This window comes from Sorghum bicolor, chromosome 7 (assembly GCF_000003195.3).
Source record: "Sorghum bicolor cultivar BTx623 chromosome 7, Sorghum_bicolor_NCBIv3, whole genome shotgun sequence".
Classification (NCBI taxonomy): Eukaryota; Viridiplantae; Streptophyta; class Magnoliopsida; order Poales; family Poaceae; genus Sorghum; species Sorghum bicolor.
This window is the reverse complement of record NC_012876.2, coordinates 9,285,564-9,304,200: the sequence shown is the minus strand read 5'-3', so window position 1 is coordinate 9,304,200 and position 18,637 is coordinate 9,285,564. Positions and strand designations below refer to the sequence as shown.

At 40.9% G+C, this 18,637-nt stretch overlaps 2 protein-coding genes across 3 annotated transcripts; both read right to left on the bottom strand.

The window, feature by feature from the left end:
* Positions 1,467-6,310, bottom strand: LOC110437030 (ethanolamine-phosphate cytidylyltransferase-like). Of its 2 annotated transcripts, none has more exons than XM_021465064.1 (10): positions 4,939-4,989; positions 4,438-4,841; positions 3,994-4,229; positions 3,677-3,834; positions 2,898-2,969; positions 2,718-2,785; positions 2,477-2,594; positions 2,288-2,347; positions 2,087-2,209; positions 1,467-2,004 (listed from the first exon to the last, which is right to left on the bottom strand). In XM_021465064.1, the coding sequence occupies exons 1-10, from the start codon at positions 4,972-4,974 to the stop codon at positions 1,933-1,935; spliced, it is 1,347 nt and encodes a 448-aa protein (XP_021320739.1). In that variant the 5' UTR covers positions 4,975-4,989; the 3' UTR covers positions 1,467-1,932. The 2 variants fall into 2 exon arrangements, with proteins under 2 accessions (XP_021320739.1, XP_021320740.1); XM_021465065.1 differs by lacking the exon at positions 4,939-4,989 and adding an exon at positions 6,020-6,310 and having other exon boundaries at positions 1,478-2,004.
* Positions 12,254-17,483, bottom strand: LOC8072167 (26S proteasome non-ATPase regulatory subunit 1 homolog A). The gene is made up of 11 exons (XM_002444003.2): positions 17,184-17,483; positions 16,154-16,323; positions 15,953-16,055; positions 15,700-15,868; positions 15,432-15,566; positions 14,995-15,338; positions 14,769-14,904; positions 14,422-14,670; positions 13,934-14,154; positions 12,853-13,813; positions 12,254-12,719 (listed from the first exon to the last, which is right to left on the bottom strand). Exons 1-11 carry the CDS (start codon positions 17,333-17,335, stop codon positions 12,393-12,395), a joined length of 2,967 nt encoding a protein of 988 aa, XP_002444048.1. The 5' UTR covers positions 17,336-17,483; the 3' UTR covers positions 12,254-12,392.

Below are 18,637 nucleotides of genomic sequence, written 5' to 3'. Positions count from 1 at the left end.
TGGCCCCAAAGACGTAAGTGCACTGCAACAACTGCAGCAGATCCGCGATTGTTCTGCCTGCCATCAGGTCGCTGCCCAAGGATCTGGATGGTTCTTTCTGTGTTGCCAAGCATCTGCATGTACCTTCCACTTCCATTCCAGACCACGTATGCAAAACAGGTTCTTATTACAGTAGACATATCAATAGAGATCTGATATGTTTCTTCAAAAAAAAGAGAGATATGATATCAGTACTGCAGTGTTGAACTTACCACCTTCTGCTTATTATTGGTGACAAGACAATTGTTTACTTTCCAATGTGTCACAACTCTATTATCAGTCATAAAACACTGTTTTTCTCTCACAGCAAATCAGCATCAACATCAGCCAGCCGAACAGTGGCTGAAAAGTAGTACTGATAAGTTCAAGTAAACAGTATACTTGTGCTTTTCATGGGTGCAGCATCCATGATTCATCAATGTGCATGGTCGTTCATCCCGGGAGGATCAAACTACAGGTAATGCATGCCCTCCTAATTATAAAATTAGGGTTACTACAAGAGCAACATGTGGAACAGGTAAGAGTCATAGCAAATCAGGGGCGGATATTAGTTATAGAATTGTACAGTTAGTTATTTTTTATCTAAATTTAATGCTTCATGCATGCGTTTAAAACTTTGATGTGATAGGAAATCTTGAAATTTTTTGAAACTAAGCAAGGCCTAAATGACTTTTTTCGAATAAGGCCTATGTTGCCCCTACAAACTGCAGGTACCTTCTTGTTCGCTGGTCTGAAAAGTCATGGACAAAATAAAGAAACGGAAATGACCTGCACTGATACTATGTGTACTCATATGTAACTCTCTCATTGAGGGACTCAGTCATGACAACTCATAATATATACAGTACATTCACAAGGGCGACCCCTAGGAAGGTTCTCTTGCCTAGGGGCTCGTCGACTGGACGTATTGGATTCATTTGCATGGCTTCATGACACCCCCTCAATGTTTTTATCATGCATACAAATGTTTGCCTACAACGACCGTACATGTTTGTCTGAAACTGCTGGTGCACGTGCACGTGCACTATGCAACCTTTCTAGCACCTACCCGGCAGCAAGCATTGGCAACCAAACAGAAAGAAAACGATGGTGTCATGGCCTTGCTCTTGCAATATACCCTAATCGTCAGTTCTGTTAGTACTATGATGATTGCAAAAGATCCAGTATACATGATTTTGCATGATTACCTTAGCTACAGAATTCGATCATTGTTGTATTTTACCTTCCTCCACTGTGGAGTTAGCTAGTCTGTATAACTAGGGCCTAAAACACAGGGCACGTCAGGCGCATATTCAGCTCACAAAAAGACTGGAGGTTGTCTGATTAGCCCTGAGCAAACAAACTATACATTCAATTATAGCTTTGCAGTACAAAGGAACAAATTTCATCTGCAGTACCATGACAAACACTGACGAACATTAGGGATTAACACAAAACAAGACTGTCAAAAAATAAATTAAACATCTGACCATCACAAGGTCCTTTTTTTTTCAGCAGTATAAACATTCAATATACCATGGTACAATCAGGGAGTATGCAATGCTAATCACTAACACACAAGTATACAACAATGATTTGCTGAAGGCCTTCAGCTACATATATATATATATATCCCCTCCAGGCTCCAGGGATAACAAAGTCAAAAAAAGAATCATTTATGTGAACTCTTCATGTCATGTGAGCGTTCCTAAAAGGGCGACAGCAGAAGAATGTGACAGTTTTTTTTCTCTCCTAGCTTGGTCCATCCAGACAATCCCCACCATTGCTTGGCTGTCAATCTATCGTTGTGACCTTTCTATTGCTGATTATCTGTTCCAGTCTCTGCTGTAGAATAACATCAACACTGGGTGGCGCATGCATTTCCTAAGACTACTGGCAGAAATATGTGCAGCACTAGTCTCCAGAAACAAATTTCTTTTGTGTGTAGTACCGGTCTTCACTAGCCTTCTTTTTCAAGTTCCTCTTCTGTTTATATAAGCCCCAGAAAATTATGTTTAGCGCCAATTAAAAGGAACCAAACAAACCTACCAGCTATGACAATGCATACCTTGTAAGCTTCATGATTGTCAACTATTCTTGTCGCCACTGACAATGTTGTTATAGATTTTGGGCTCCTGATTGTCTGAAAAATGCCCATGCTCTTTGGAACAGCATAAGGATCAATTTCACCCTGCAGCACACACTCATTGAGTTTCAACATGAATTTCAGCAATTACAATAAGTTTTATCTTCGATACTAAGCACTTACAGCTGAATTGCCCTCAGCTACAGTCCCATGGACAACCAATGAAATGTTAAACGTAGTGATCTGTAACAGGGTATAAAAACAACCATGAGGCATTCCTAAATTGTCAAAACAATCACAGCATGCTCACAACATTAATAATTCAAGCATGACAAAATATATATACTAATGAACTCATGAAGACAAATATACCATGTCCTTAGAAACTTCCCATGGCGCACCAATAATGACTTCATCAACATAGCGGCAGGAAAGAACACTAAGAGTACGCTCATGGAGATGCATTATAGGACGACAGCCTCTTCTATCCCTGGACAAATTATAATTATAAGATTGGTATTTCAATTTGTAATAGGATACTCTTTTGATATATACTTGATATATGCTATTTTGTAGTTGCTTGTTAAATCTAAGTGAAGGACAGGAGTAAGACCTGATAGACTGGTCGTCATAGACACCCACAAGTAGGAAGTCACCAAGTTGTCTAGCGCTCCTGAGGAACTGCATTAAGTAAATGGCATACTATTAATTTTAGTTGCATATATGGACCAAATAAGTGTTGAAAAAAGGTGAGTTACAGTATGCTGATTTGCAGAGAATAAGAAAATGGCACCTCGACATGGCCAGCGTGGAAAAGATCAAATGCACCATCTACATAGACAACACGAGCACCTGGCGAGGGAGCCTGAGTGCATATGAGCATATTGTTCAATAAAAGCAACATAAGGGCATTATGAAGATTTAAAGCAGAGGATTATATATGAAAACCTATTAACTACTCTAGATGTCAGGGAATCAGTATTGAACAACTTTGAAATGGCAGAAATACCACACTAAAGATCAAGACTAAGGGATCACATGTGTGGTACTTATTTAGGCCTATTTGTTTGAGCTAGAGGTTGTAGCATTAGTTTCTATATTCCCTAGCTAAAACAAACAACCAGCTTGTGGCCCCAAACCCCACAATCTAGTTTGCCCAGATTTCACAATCCAACAATCCACCCTCCACCAGCTTTTTCCAGATTGTAGCACACATATTTATCCACCATGTCATTACAAACATAGGAGGTGGGAGGAAGATAAAGATAGCCATAAGCTAGAATTCATACAGCTTCAGATTTCGGACACTAGCATTTCCACAACCCAGGTTCTACAAGCTGATTCTGGAATACCTAACTAAATCAAACAGGGCCTAGTTAATTAGCTAAGAATACTATACCATGCCACTTTCTGTAAATGCCCTAAAAGGTTCATCGAGTTAAGGTCACTAAATGTTATTCGCATTTCCTTTATGGAAATCTGGGGGCACATATGGCCTCCATTCTCTTTGTAAAAGGCCACAAATATGTAAAGGTGATAATGCCAAGCAATCTTGAACATCAGAGCTCATACCTGCCCATTTGAAAACTGCATGATCCGGCGAGAAGTTGGAAGAAAATGAGATAGCTGACTTTTCACTTCATCGTTTGATTTCTCTCCAGCCTTTTCAGCAATGGCAACATTTAAATCAGTGCCAGCATCTTTCTGCTTGAATGTTAGCAGTATCCTCCCTATCCACAAATGGGTATCATTCGCGTGTAAGATTGCAAAAGAAAATATTTTGAATAAATTTGAAAGGCCTTTTCAAGCTACGCATTTTATGCTTAATAGTGAACAACATATTCAGGAGAAACTATCATCCAAACAACACTGAGGCTACTGAGCCTTACCAACTATATCAGTGCTAGAGACACCTTCTGTTCGCTTGATTTGCTTGTAGCGCCCGACCTTTTTCGCTAACGCATATGCATCAGTGCCATCAGGTAGAAGACAAGGATCATCTCCATGAATAATGTAATCAATGTTGTACTTGTTGAAGAGAGTATTCATGAATTCTTCTGTTATCTCATACGGTGCATTGGGAATGACCTCATCAACCCACTTCAGGCCACTAACAAGAGTCAACCTAGAAATAGGAAAAATATAAACACAGTCAATATGGTTCATTTTTCAGCTAATGAATCCTGAAAAGTTGAGATCATTATGAAAATATACTTAAATGCATACGAGACCATATCAATTCAATCAGTTGCTACAGTACTTCTAATATGGACAGGATTTTTGGGACAAAGATAGTGTGTTTCACAGAATAAAATAATCAAATTCTTCCATACCTCTCTTCCATGGAAAGGACAGGTGGACCTTTATTTGCCACAATCTCCTCATCACTGACAACTCCAACTACAAGCTGATCTCCCAGCAACTTAGCCTGCCGCAATGCATTTGCATGGCCGTAGTGCATGAGATCAAAGCATCCATCCATGTACACTCTGACAGGCCTTTTGCGTTCCCTCTTCTTTGGCACTTGTCCTAGATATGGCCAGAAAAATGGAGAAAATGGAGCACCGATTCCCCCAAAGTAGCCCGTGGATAACATAAGAATGGTAAGAGTGATCAGAACTCCTCCAATTCCAAACAACTGTGAATAGTATCCGCTGTTCCAGAGCCCCTGGTGGCTCTCAAACGCTAGTAATCCCATCATCATCTTCAAGGTGGAAGTGTAATCCTGGTAATGCTTCTGTCGAAAAGTAGAATATCAAAATGAGACTCCAACTTAGTTGACATATTCTGTGGCACATGAAAACCATTATATATGCAGTAAGGCAGTACACAACATGTCGTTTTCCATCATTTGGAGGAACCAATAGCATTTGCAGCTTGATTACTAACATTTTTTAAAAACCTAGAAAGTGACTCGAAAAAGAAAAAAGAAAAGCGTGCCTTTCTGACTACTTACTCATATTAACTACAGATGGTTGGAAGGATGGCAGACATATAACCAGAAGAATTAGATGTATATGCTAGAACGTGCTTAACGATCACATCACGTTGACCAAATCCTAACAACCAGATTTTTTGTGCAAAGGGGCGATCGTGGAGAATTTTGAAAAGACACGAATTGCTTCTAGAAGAAGCCACGTAACGACTGATGGTGCTCTAGAAACATGCTGTTAGCATGAGATACTATTCCCCCTTCTTTCTCATCAAGAAAGACAGCTCATTTATTCATTCCAAGGGTTAAAAAAAAAGAGAACAGCTCTGAGTACGGTTGAGCAAGCTCCTCTAATTCGCAAACAGTGATAATTAAAAAAGAATACGGCGAGCAAGGGAATTCCACAAACGAATCCGTCTCTAGCACCCTGTCCTGTCTGTCAGCAACCAGAGAATCAAACATGCCCGGGAGAGAATCTGATTCCCAACCACCACGTCTCAAGTTGGAGCACTGCAGCCAGCTAAGCTAAGCAGACAGGTAGATTTTATAGAGATTCGACGTTTCAGTAGGCTCCGGAGGCGGAGGATGGGAGGAAGGTTGGAGATAGCCAAAAAAAAAGCATCAGCTCGAATTCACACTCCGACCATCCGGAATCCCCGTTAACAGAGCCGCGAAGAGCAAATGCAATCTCCAGGCCAGGCGGCCGGCCGTGATCCGAATTCCATCGTCACTCACGTGAATCGCCACACAAATGACATCGCGGGAAACAAGGGGGGCAAAAAAAAAAAGAAAAGGAATTTTCTTTTCATGAACGCCAAGCTGGCCGTGGCATGGCATAGATCAAAGGGGGATCGCAACAAGAACCAAAAGAAGAGAAAGGAAGAAAGAGAAGAAAAAAAAAACAGAGATCTTTCCACGCCGCATTTGACGAGCGCGCAACCTTGACCTGGAGGAAGAGGGGTGCGGGGATCAGGGAGACACACCGTGATGGAGACGGCGAGCGGCGGCGCTGCCTACCCACCCGGGGGGGCGGCGGAACGCGGGCGCGGATCTCGCGTCGAAACCAGGGCTCGGCGCGAGATCTGCCGCGGGAGGCGGCGAGGTTCCACCCGCTTTCGTGGCGCGCGCGCACGCTGTCACTGCTCCTTGTTTTGGGAGGAGAGGGAAGCCGAGGTGGAGGGGAAGGCCGGAGGGGAGGGAGAGGACAGGGGAGAGGGGTGTCGCCTCGCCTCGCCGTCTGGTTCTGGTGGCCGCGTGGGCGTGGTGGTGTGGCCTCGCCAATTGGGGGCTGGTTGGAGCGTGGGTGGGTTCACGTCCACCAAACTGCCCCGGGCCCACACGGCTGGAAGTACTAGCAATATAATTTATTTGCATTGGAGTACCTGACGGAAAGTAAAATACTGCATCGACGCCACCCCGTGATGTTGCCCGGCGACGAGAGAAAGCGCTTGTTTGATCCTCTTTAGTAAACTTTAAAAACTTTAGAGCTCATTTTCAATTATTAAGATATAAGGCCCTGTTTGGTTCGTGATGATAAATTTTAACTCCTGTCATATCGAATATTTAGATACAGGCATGAAGTATTAACTATAGAATATTTATAAAACTAAAAATATAGCTATAAAATAATTTGCGAGACAAATTTTTTAAACTTAGTAAGTCTATAATTAGACACTAATTGCTAAACAAAATAAAATTCTACGCCCTAAAGCTCAGTGGGCATCTTTTTAAAGATTTTAGATCTAAAGTTTAGAGGTCTATATTTTAGAGTGGATCCCTAATCCCTATTCTCTTTTTTCTGTTTTCATTTCGGGCAATGATGCAAAAGTCATCCATGGCTCTAATGGCCGAGCTCAGTTCCAATTTTAATTCTACCCTATGCTAGTTTCTAACAAGACATGTATATCTTTCTTTCTCTTTCGCGAACGAGCCTCATTAGTTTGTGTTTTTAGAGAAAAATAGAGTTTATTATACAACACATATAATTTGGTCTTCCCTGAGAACAAGATTGTTGCATTGCAAAGTTGATCGTATGCATACAACATGTTTTACTTATACAATTATGCGCACAAAGCTTTTGCAACCAAATTATAAAGAAAATGAATTTATCCTATTTTCTCTAAAAACACAGTTTTGTAAAGTTGATCGTATGCACCCTCGATGACGCCTAGGGAACAACTCTTGCAATGCCTCCCGCATAGCTGGGAAAAATGGCAGATGCGAAGTCTTACACATAATCACCGAATGTCGAGGTGTCAAGTTCACAACTTTCAGCTAGCATGCCCTTCTGCATGACATTGCGAGCTTGGATTTCCGACTTTGCGACTCTAGTTCTATCTTTTCTGCTGGAGAAATAGAATAAATATGCATTATTCCCACCATCTTGGGACTGTGATGCTTTTAAACTTTTACGATGTGAGCACAAATTTATAAAAAACTATTGAAGGTACCACTTCCAAAATATAATTGTTTTTAGGATTCTTACCAGTCCAACTCAAGCTTTACAGCATCTTTAACACTTGGTTATCCGTCTTTCTCATCCTTAATTTTTTTTGGCAAAATAAGAAAAAAAATCCTCTTTAATAGTTTAGCGTCTTCCTTCACTATCTTTTCCAACCTCACAAAATTTTATCCTAGAGTTTCCCGACCATCTAATAAGCATGAAGAAAGATAGGGCCCCGGATGAGAAAAAACGCAAGAGAGAAAGATAAGGTGGAAGAGCTCAAACACGTACAGAAACAAATTTAGGGTTTTTGATACAAAACATAAGACCGAGTCGTAGGAAAAAGTGCCGAGAAAGAAACTTTTAGCATAAAAATATAGGAAACTATTGGAGATAACTTTTTTTCCTCCTCATATTAATTTAGGAGTTAGCAAATAGCATATTTTTGGAATAAAATAGGAAGATCTATTGTAGATGCTCTTAGTGTATGTTTGGATCACCTGGAGTAGTTGTTAGCCAAATTAAAATAAGGTGAAAGTTTAGACAACTTAGTTTAGTATTGCCTTCTTTCTAAATCATAAGATATTTTAGTCTTTTTAAGTACGTACCTTTTATTATGTATCTACGTACTTTTTTTTTGTCTAAACTAGAGGTATAGTAAAAAAATGTAGATAGAAAGCCAAAGCACCTTGAACTGTAGTGAAGAACTAGTAACCGTTTAGGCTAAACTAATAAGTTTAGTCCACCCGTTCGAATGACTTACGACTAAACTTTAAAGTTCAGTCTAGCGACGATTCAAATAGGCCTTTAACCTTTGACCATCGAAATGATGAAAAGGTCCAGCTCATTGATTGAAAAGCTAAGGCTGATGATGTTATTAGACTAGACTTGCGGTGGAAAATACTTTCACAACAACAGATTGTGTTTTATTATTTAGAAAATGCTAGCCAAATCGTCACCTTGCGGACTAGTTTTAAATAAATAATTTGTGTTTTGCATTAGTTGGGGTATTTTTCATGACAAATATATTTTGTGCTTTATTAAAAATATAAATACTTCAAAAAAAAATATAAAAATGCAATCAGAGCTTGAAAATCTGAACATTATTGTCCGATACCCTATAAATAAGGCCCTGTTTAGTTCGTGAATTTTTTGAATTTAGCTACTGTAATATTTTCGTTTTATTTGACAATTAGTATCCAATTATGGACTAATTATTAATTAGGCTCAAAAAATTCATCTTGCAAATTACATACAAATTGTGTGATTAGTTATTTTTTATCTATATTTAAAGATTTATGCATACGTCCAAAGGTTTAATATGATGGGACAAAAAGAAAATTTTTCGGAACTAAACAGGGCTTAAATAAACTAATAAATTTGGGAAACCCATAATTCCATGGAGAAGACGAAAGAACAAAGAAGTAGCCACGCAAAGTTTTCCATGGTAATGTTTGGACTTTAGAGGGGTGAATGTGCGAAAGCGGCACGACAGAAGGAGAGAGCACGCGATTTTTGCGAGGCGCCGGCGGGGGGAGGGTCCCACGCCCAGACTTGCCGGTCGCGTACGTGCGCCGCTGGCGGGCCCCGTCGGGCATCGGACGCAGGGCACTGTCGCGTGGGCCCGATGGCACGCGCCCCGCGGGACGCTGTCGTGGTTGGCTCCTCCAGCCGCGGCGCGGTGGTGGGCCCCCCATGCTCATGCGGGTGTTCTCGCGGCCATTTGCCTTTGACCTCCCGTTGCCCAGCACTGGCAGATAACTTCGCGTTTAAGGTCTTGTTTAGTTCCACCTAAAATTAAAAATGTTTCAATATTTATTATCATATTCCATCTTACAGTATGTATATTAAGTATTAAATATAAGTATAAAATAATAACTAATTATACAGTTTATATATACTTTATGATACAAATATTTTGAATCTAATTAGTTTATAATTAGACAATAATTGTTAAATACAAACAAAAATACTATAATATTAAAAAAATCACCTCAACAACTAAACAAGGCCTAAGCTGTACTCCAGGTTTATATCAGCAGTCTATCAGCACGTAATCATAATAAATATTTTTTTTTAATATATAAATTGTCTTATTTTTATCGTCACGAGCTACAGTATTTATAATAATATAATCTCTTGTATAGATGTTGAATGTTACATGTTATCTTAGGCCTTAGATCTATTTTTTAATTTATGTACTATAACACTTTCGTTTGTATTTGGTAATTATTGTCCAATCATAAACTAACTAGGTTTAAAAGATTCGTCTCGTAAATTACAGATAAATTACGTAGTTAGATATTTTTTTATCTATTTAATGTATATGTTGCAAAATTTGATGTGACGAAAAATTTTGAAAAGATTTTAGATTTTAGATATAACTGAACAAGACCTCATTTTGATTTTAAACTAGCTTTGTGGTTTTTCATGGCAATACGTGGAACATCCTTCTAGACTTGTATAGTACAGACGAATGGAACACCACCCAGCTGTTTGCAGCGAAATGACGAGGACTCGCGGAACCGGACACGATCGTCCAGATGCATGGTCATGGCGTGACGAAACGCGCCGGACGGCGACGCAACAAGTCGACGAGGATTATTCGCTGATCGAGACTTTTTTTTTTTTTGCCGCCACCGGCACCGGGTGATACTAGTGAGTGTAATAAAGATTATCTGAATCGGCCATTGCTGAAGCTGAACAGTAATCTCAAGAGTCAAGACCATGTGCCGATATCCAATTAGCCGTGGTGGAAAAAGTAATCTCAAGCTATGTGTGCACTGGATGCGGCTTAGTAGGGATGAAAACGGTATGGCCTTATTTAGTTCTCAAAAAATTTTGCAAAATTTTTTAGATTCTCCGTCACATCGAATCTTTAGACACATGCATGAAGTATTAAATATAGACAAAAATAAAAACTAATTGCACAGTTTGATCGAAAATTGACGAGACGAATCTTTTGAGCCTAGTTAATCTATGATTGAATAATATTTGTCAAATACAAACGAAAGAGCTACAGTGTCAATTTTGCAAAATATTTTGGAACTAAACAAGGCCATAGATATTTTCCAACGGCATTTGAGACCAAATCCATTTAGTGTGGTTCAAATTTGTCTGTATCCGAGTCCAAATAATTAACATCGTTTAATATTGTATCCGTATCTAAATACTCAAATCGTATATTTATGATATCGATATCCAATCATATCTTATCTGGTATAGTTGACAATAGACGTATTTGAATCTAAATCCGGACAATAAAAACAAATGTAACATCACGATTCGTTTTCATCCCTACTTAAAGACTTATAGAGTAAGTCATGATATTCATATTATATTAGTATATATGAATAAAAGAGAATTCACCAAAAAATGAAGAAAATAAATAAATAAAGTAACCAAAGATAATGTTTTCGAAAAAGAAAGAGTACGAGAGAATCAAAAACGCCATGCGTTTGCAAAGAAAAAGATGGCACGGACAGTGGAACCAAATCAAGCTCCGCAAGACTTGAGGTAGAGTAGTTGAACACTTGAACTTGAGTCAGTAGTAGAGTTAACAAAGGTATCGAATTGAATTGGAGATATATATAATATAAACTTTATAAGATTTATTTAAAGGCTTGGTGAATTGAGTGTAGCTCAGCTCGTTGCATTGTGTATCTATTTGGATTTAGAGTATCTCAAGAGTCTTTGTAAAATTTACTCTTTAAATCATTATTTGGAGATTTATTTGAGTTTATTTTTCTATATATTTATCTTATGTGCACTCTATGGAGCTATCATCGTCCTTTATCTTTGGCTTGCGAAAATTCTATAATATTATATATCCATTTAAATAGACTGTTGGAGTTTTTTTTTCATTAAAATCCTTATTTCTATAAATTAGAAAGAATATATAAAATTCTCTTAGAGTTGTTCTCAAGTCCTTAACTTGATGCAGATACTCACATTTGTTTTTCACTTGTATTTATTTTTTAGATATGGAACGTGCTAAATCTTTTAGAAGTGCCCTTAGAATTAGGTGTATGTGTGTGTTCATATCTTTCAAAAGTGGCTATAGAAATAAGTTATTCTATATTATGGGATGTGTCTCGTCTCAGTCTTAATCTTTTGGAAGTTCGCTTAGAAGTAAAGGTAACATGTGTTTGTATTTTTCGTAAGTACCTTTAGGCCTTGTTTAGTTCCCAAAATTGGTCAAGATTTTTCGTCACATCGAATTTTGCAGCACATGCATGAAGCATTAAATATAAACGAAAACAAAAATTAATTACACAGTTTGTCTGTAAATCGTGAGACGAATCGCATATATGTATACGGACCACACGCCACACGCCCGTCAAGAGACAAATGGTTCTCGTAAATTTCACGCTTTCTGACGCCGATGGAAAGGTTTGACCATTTTTTGTTTCGCCAACTCTGTGCACGTCCGTCGGGTTCGAATTTCTTTTCTTTTTTTTTCATAAAATAATATATGGGAACAGAAGGTTCCAATTTATTCTTGACAAGTGGTTGCATCGCATTCCAAACAGGCTGTTAACGTGGGCCACGCATCTCTGCCCTCTCAATTCACAGCAGGGATCATATTCGAGAGCGACATGAATGAAACATTACAGCAAAACCGCACGCGCCGCACATGGCAACCACACCAATGCAGCACAGCTCAAAAATACCAACCCCCAACAACATGGTAGTGACTTCCTGATTTCCTTCAGCAGCGCAAAAATCCATCAGAAAACTCAGACAGCAATATATTTCTTCATCACACACGATAAATGCTTGAGCAAAAGTATATGCAAGTTAAATAAATGATGAATTAGTGATACGCCCGAGTTCAGTCATCCGACAATACGAAGTTACTACAGACAAGCCAACCCAACCCATACATCCTGATCCGAGGATCATCATCACCTCTATTCGGTGTACTCGAAAGCCGGGGGCGGCTGGGGCTCATCGTCGACAGCCATGGCGGCTGGCTCGCTGGCACTGGATGCCGGGGCATTGGTCGTGGCAGCGGTTGACGGCGCGTCAGTTAGGGCGAGCTCCTCAGCCTCCGTGGGCTTGAGGTCCTGGAGGAGGACGAATCCTGAGGGGGCAGCCTTCACCGGCTTGTACCTGCTGTCTTCCAGGAATTTTATGAACTTCTCCTGGGCTGGAACGACCCGGGCTGGGTTCGTCAGAATCTGGAACGTAGGCTCCGGTTCAGGGGCCTTCTTCTCTGCAGCAGCAGCGCCGTCCACCTGAGGTCACAGAAAAAAACAGTTGCCAGTGTATCGATCAGTTTGATGCAAATCAGAGCAAGCAGTTTATTCAAATTGGGACGCAAATCAAAGCAACCAGTTAACACAACTTTGTCAAATAATGAACGCTTACCTGCATTGAAGTAGAAGCATTGGAAGAGTCCTCTGCTTTCTCCTTGGCCTTGCTCTCTGCTTCCTTCTTTGCCCTAGACTTAGACTTGGCATACGTCGACAAGATGGCTGCCGGTACCTTGACTGAGGCGGTCGCAGTCTGCTGAGTCACTGGCTTGGGGTAATCAAACAGTGATGGCTTGGCGTTCGACAAGAACTCAAACTTTGGCACTTTCAGGTCAGAGTTGAGGCCAATGAGGGCCGTTGGAGAGAAGGCAAGGCTTATGAAGTAGGTGAGCGGGTACCAGTACCAGAACTGGGTGAAAACAGCTAGTCCGACAACAGCAGTGAGCCTGTCATGCTTTGACCTCGACTTGAGCTTGATGGTGACATTCCTGCCACCGGCATCGAGAATGCCAGAAGCCAGAATGGCACCCATTTTGCTCATGGTATCCTCATGCTTGTCAAGGATTATCTTTTCCAACTGGCGCCTGAATGCTCCGACACGTGAATCGTAAGATTCATTGGTCTGGATCATCACCATTGCCATCGCAATGAGAGCACCCTGGCGTACAAAGTCGACGACGTCTGATGTCAGAGGCTCCAGTAAGGAGATGGCTTCACTTAATCCTGTTCCGGCACAGGAGATTCCAACAGCTAGTGCTGCACCATAACGGACATGTGGATTGTATGATTCTGATAGTAGGGACACAATTCTGGGTGTCTGTTCAGGCTCGTTGTACAGGACAAAGCCAAGAGCCAACACTGCAGTCCTCCGCACATCGTCACTCACGTCCGACACAGCAAAATGCAGAAGCTGGTGGATAGCTTTGTTATTTGCAGTCCCTCTGTATGCTAGAGCCAATGCATACATACCACCATAACGAAGTATGGGATCTTGATCTCTAGTCATTTGTTCAATCAAGGTGTCAGCTTCTTCTTCCCTGCCATACACTGTCAATGCAATTCCAAGTGACAAGCCCCTGGAGATAGGAAAGGAATCAGAACAGGAACATCTTTACCGTCTTTACCAAGAAAAAACCATGTAAGTAGTAGTGGATTATGTTAAGAACTTGTTTGTCAAAAGGCATCCTATTGCGTACCTGATAATTTTCTCGTGTTGTGTATCATGAGCATAGGCAAGCATCTCTGTGGCCTTCTCACTGGCCGTGCCAACCATGAGCAAACCCATGCCAATACCAGCTGCTTCACCAGCCACAGCACTATCCGTGTACAAAATATTCTTGATGTCCTCGCATATTTCCTCATCTGATGTACCTAATGCTGCAAGCCCGAGTCCCAGACAAGCACCATGCTGGACCACCTGTATTGTTCAAAGTTAGCATGCAATTGTGTGAAAGAATGGAAACATGTGTATGGTTGCTACGGTACATATATATAAGAAACAAAACAATTCAAACTTTCCCACTGCCAACATTTGCCTCATTCCAACATTTCCCCCATCTGCAGGCTAAGATTGCAGTAATATTGTAGTCAAGAACATAAACTACATCGAGATGTATACTGTAGACACTCTCATGAAAGGATTGTTACAAACCAAAGATTTGGCAATGTGGCCCTGGAATAATACCTCAGAAGTGGCGTTGCGGAGACTCTCACGAAGAAAATCTTTGATTCCTTCACCATGGTTGGCATGAATCAAACCAAGAGCATAGAGGGCACCTCCTTCCGAGTATGGGCTACCACTGCCACCAGCACCATTCTGAGGCAGGTAGGGGGCCATCAATGCGCGGCCTTGTTGAAGATGGCCTCTATGAATGACACCTAGTCCAGCAGTTGCACTGAACTTGGCCCAGTTGGTTGCCCTACCTAGCCATTCCTGTAATACAGACCAATGTATGAGATAAATATAAGGATATAAAAATTGAAGATACTATGCATTTGATAACATCAAGCACACTGTGAAACCAATCGTACCAAGTTTTCTCTGAGGAAGGTATCAACTGTTGTCCCTGCATGCATGATTGCATTGGAGCATATTGTTGCGCTGTGACAGACACTGTTCCTCATTTCCACAGCTTGCTTTATAGTCTTCAAAATTTGAAGATCAGACCTGTTAAATGAACAAAAATTAAATTTTAAGACACAAAAGTAAAAGAACAGCTAGCTGTTACAATTTATCAGTCAGATAATGTCACATTACCTATTATGGCTGTATAGGAACTGCAATGTCAACTGAATAGATGTCTCTCCTGACAGTATGCCCTTAATTTTTGTCAGCCTATCAGCACGTGTTGCTGCATTTGGATCCACAGTGGTAGCACTGCCATTTGGCATGTTTATGTCATCTCTCATCTGGCCATCCCCAGATGGTTCTGTAGCAGCATTAGTTTGATTACTTGGTACAGCTGATCCACTGTCAGTGTCCACATGGGCAGAAGTATGTGAACTCAATGCATCAAGGTGATTCCGCACATTCAGGAGGAAAGCCTGATTTTCATTTTCAGCAAGATCGAAAGCAGTTTGGTATGCAAGCAGAGCATCATCCTGGCAAATGAGAATAAGGTTAAGTTTCAAAAACAAAGGAAATCAGCAAACTGAGAAACTGTCTTGTTTGGCAAAGGGAAAAAAGAGGCATACCTTGCTTCCAGAAATCAGCTTGTCCAAGATGCTTGCAACACTTTCAGGCTCACCCAAGAACATAAGACATTGGCAAATGCTTAAATAATCTGGATTTGGCAATGTCTGATATATTTTGACAAGACATTGTAGAATCTGGAAATACAGAAACAAAATGTTAGATCACAGATGTTTTTCTAATATTTTGTGCACAGTAGTTGTGTGCCAATCACAAGAGGTTGAATCAATTGGCATGATTTATAATATCAATCATCCATAGCATGCCTACCTCCAATCGATATTCGCGGTGACTAACATATTGGTGAGACAGATTGATGCAATATGAAAGAGCTCCATGAAGGTTATCACATCGAGAAATTGCTCCCTCCAGTTTATCCAGTCTCCGGCACTCAACAGACATACCCATGGCCTGTTGATATTTTCCATCAAGAATGCACCTGAAAGGCAACCATGTATATGTGAGCTCAGAGCTGCATTTTTAACAAACCAAGAAACAATGGACCATGAGGAAACTATCATACTTGTCCAGCATCTTTTCCACAATGGCCTCCAGCCTAGGGTCCATAGTTTTTTCTTCCCCAGTGGGCCTAGATTGGATGGCAGCATATTCATCCAAAGCTTTTGCTGAAAAAAGAAACAGGGCAAAGGAGGTAATGTCAACACAGTACTTTTAGCGCTGGTTAATTAACTGGTCATAATGCAGGCGCCAGGCAGTTCCTCACCTAACAGTGTTTGAGCGTAATCAGAGTCATCTGATACATCAAACAAGGGTCCAGCGCCAAGTGCATACGAGAGAGCATCATTTAGCTCGCCCAAGTAGAAAAACACCTTAGAGGCAACTAGTGCTGCAAGTTGCCTCTGGACAAACTCCTCGTCTTCATACAAACTCTCACTGCAAGCGGCAGGGAACAAATTGTGAGAAATACAAGCACAAAGCAAAGCACCCAAGCTTATACCTATACTAATTGTCAAAACTTTATACAACCAATGACCATGATAATAAAGAGAGAAAACGTTTTGGCCCATGTACATCAATTGCAGCAGTCATGAATCATCTTGGTGTCTGTATGGATCCTTCTAAAATGAATGTAACTCCCAGGAAATAAACACCAATTCTCATAAAGCATTTACTCGTTTCTCCACTAGCTTCTATTGAACTGAGGGAGCAACCAATAAGCTAAGGGCAGCTCCCAATTAAACAGTATATAAACACATAGATTGGTGTTACTTTGTGACAGGTTACAGCATTTTATTTTATAAAGAACAAAGTTACCACATTTGATTCATATCCTATCATGACATCTGCAATCTAAAAAGTTCGGGATTTGCTGCCTTAAACAATCTAGAAACCTAGTAAGAAAGTTCTGTTTTTTCAGCAAACAGTGTCCATGAATTGGAGGGCATGAATCATATAACGAGCTCTAATTTCTAAAAATTCTAGGTTTCCAGATACCAACGGCAGCACATTAACCCTCCCAAAACCTCGATCCGAACAGATCGAACCCAGGGTTCCCTATGAAGTCTGAATCGAACTCGACGCGGCGTCGCCGACGCCATCTAGCCGGACCTATCCAGGCGAGCCCGAATCGAACCTAGCCTAACCGAAACTAAACGAAACGCGAGGCGACGGGGCGCCGCAGCACCCGCCGCCGGCCGTGGCGGCGGCAGAACGGGCAAACTGAGGGGGGCGGGAGTGGAGCGCCCGGCTGGGAGACTGGGGAAGGGCGCGAGGAGGAGGAGGAGGGGACTTACATGGAGGAGACGCTGGTGGAGATCTCGTGCCAGAAGGCGTGGACGAGGGAGTTGAGGCTGGAGAGCGCGTGCAGCTTGAGCTCCGGCGCCGGCTCTTGCAGCATCGCCAGCAGGGAGCCCGCCGAGCTCACCATCACCGCCGCCGCAGCCATGTCCTTCTCCGCCGCCTACGGGTACCGATCCGCCGCCCAAGGGTTCGCGACGCCCTCCTGCTGCTCGCCGTTCGTCGAGGTCTGGGTGCGGGGTGCGGCCTTGCTACCTTGCTTGGAGCAGAAGAAGATCGCGGATTCGCCGATTCGATTCTAGGTGAAGGCGGCTCGGGGACCCGGACGTAAATATAAGGGTTTGAGGAGGGCAATTTGGATATGTGTTTTTGTTTTTGCTTCGGAGACGTATTTCTCCTGTATTCCCAGGAAAAAAGGAGACGTATTTCTACTGTAGCTGTAGTGTTGTTGTTTTTTTTAATTTAATATATAAATTATAAAATTGAAATGAATCGACATAGGATACGTATTCTGTACGTCGCCGATTGTGGCAAGCCCGGGTGCGACGCATATATATCTCGTGGAAATTAAAGTGATTTATAATTTTGACCGGAGGGAGTATAATGCATGGTGCTTGTATTTTCACAAGTTGAATCAAGTACTTGCCAACAATTTTTGTAACATGTGTTTACTTCTCAACAGATTGAGGCTTTGAGCCTTTGTCCATATCAGCAATGTGGGAGATAGCTAGGAAACAATTGCAGAGATTTGGGGTCCACAAAATCATTTTACACGCTGTTGTTAGTGCTACACTTTTATTGCACAACAATAAGCATATACTTCCTCCATCCCAAAATAATTATCGTTTTAGACCCTGTTTAGATTTGAAATTTTTTAGCCAAAGTGATAAAAAATTTTGTGGTCAGAATACGCGAAAAATTTTAGGTGTTTAGTTTGGCAAATTTTTTTCTGACACAACTTGGACTGCATGCATTTGCAGTTGTCATTGGTGGGCTTCCATAGAAGTACGTGCACAGTTGCAGCCCCAAAAATTTTTGGTGTGTTTAGTTCCCAAGCCCCAATTTCACAAAATTTTTTCTCTTTGGGCCAAAAAATTTCAAATAAACAGGCCCTTAGGTTTCCATGTCACAAATTCGACTAGATTTACAGAAAATGCGTGCTACATTTACATCTCTAAATAAATTTGTTAAAAAAATATATTGAAAGATCTTTCCAATAATACTAATTACATACTATAAGTATTAATATTTATTTATATATATTTTGTCAAAATTGTTCCTAGAACGACAGTTATTTTGAGACCGAGAGAGTATAGGATTAGTGTTTCAAAATTAAGTACTTCGAATAATTTTACAGAATAACTTTATGGGCTTATGAAATTACACCAAACATCATTGCAGTATGAACAGAGTCATCATCTTTGTAGCAACAATTCAGTCATCAACGGCC

Excerpts from the sequence above, each read along its gene's own strand:
- LOC110437030 (XM_021465064.1), bottom strand. The coding sequence starts at position 4,974 with ATGCTATTGGTTCCTCCAAATGATGGAAAACGACAT. Across the intron at positions 2,348-2,476 it reads GGGAAGTTTCTAAGGACATG|ATCACTACGTTTAACATTTC; the intron begins GTATATTTGTCT and ends ACCCTGTTACAG. Across the intron at positions 2,005-2,086 it reads ACAATCATGAAGCTTACAAG|AAGAGGAACTTGAAAAAGAA; the intron begins GTATGCATTGTC and ends TTATATAAACAG.
- LOC8072167 (XM_002444003.2), bottom strand. The coding sequence starts at position 17,335 with ATGGCTGCGGCGGCGGTGATGGTGAGCTCGGCGGGCTCCCTGCTGGCG. Across the intron at positions 15,869-15,952 it reads GTGGAAAAGATGCTGGACAA|GTGCATTCTTGATGGAAAAT; the intron begins GTATGATAGTTT and ends GTTGCCTTTCAG. Across the intron at positions 12,720-12,852 it reads ATGCTTCTACTTCAATGCAG|GTGGACGGCGCTGCTGCTGC; the intron begins GTAAGCGTTCAT and ends CTGTGACCTCAG.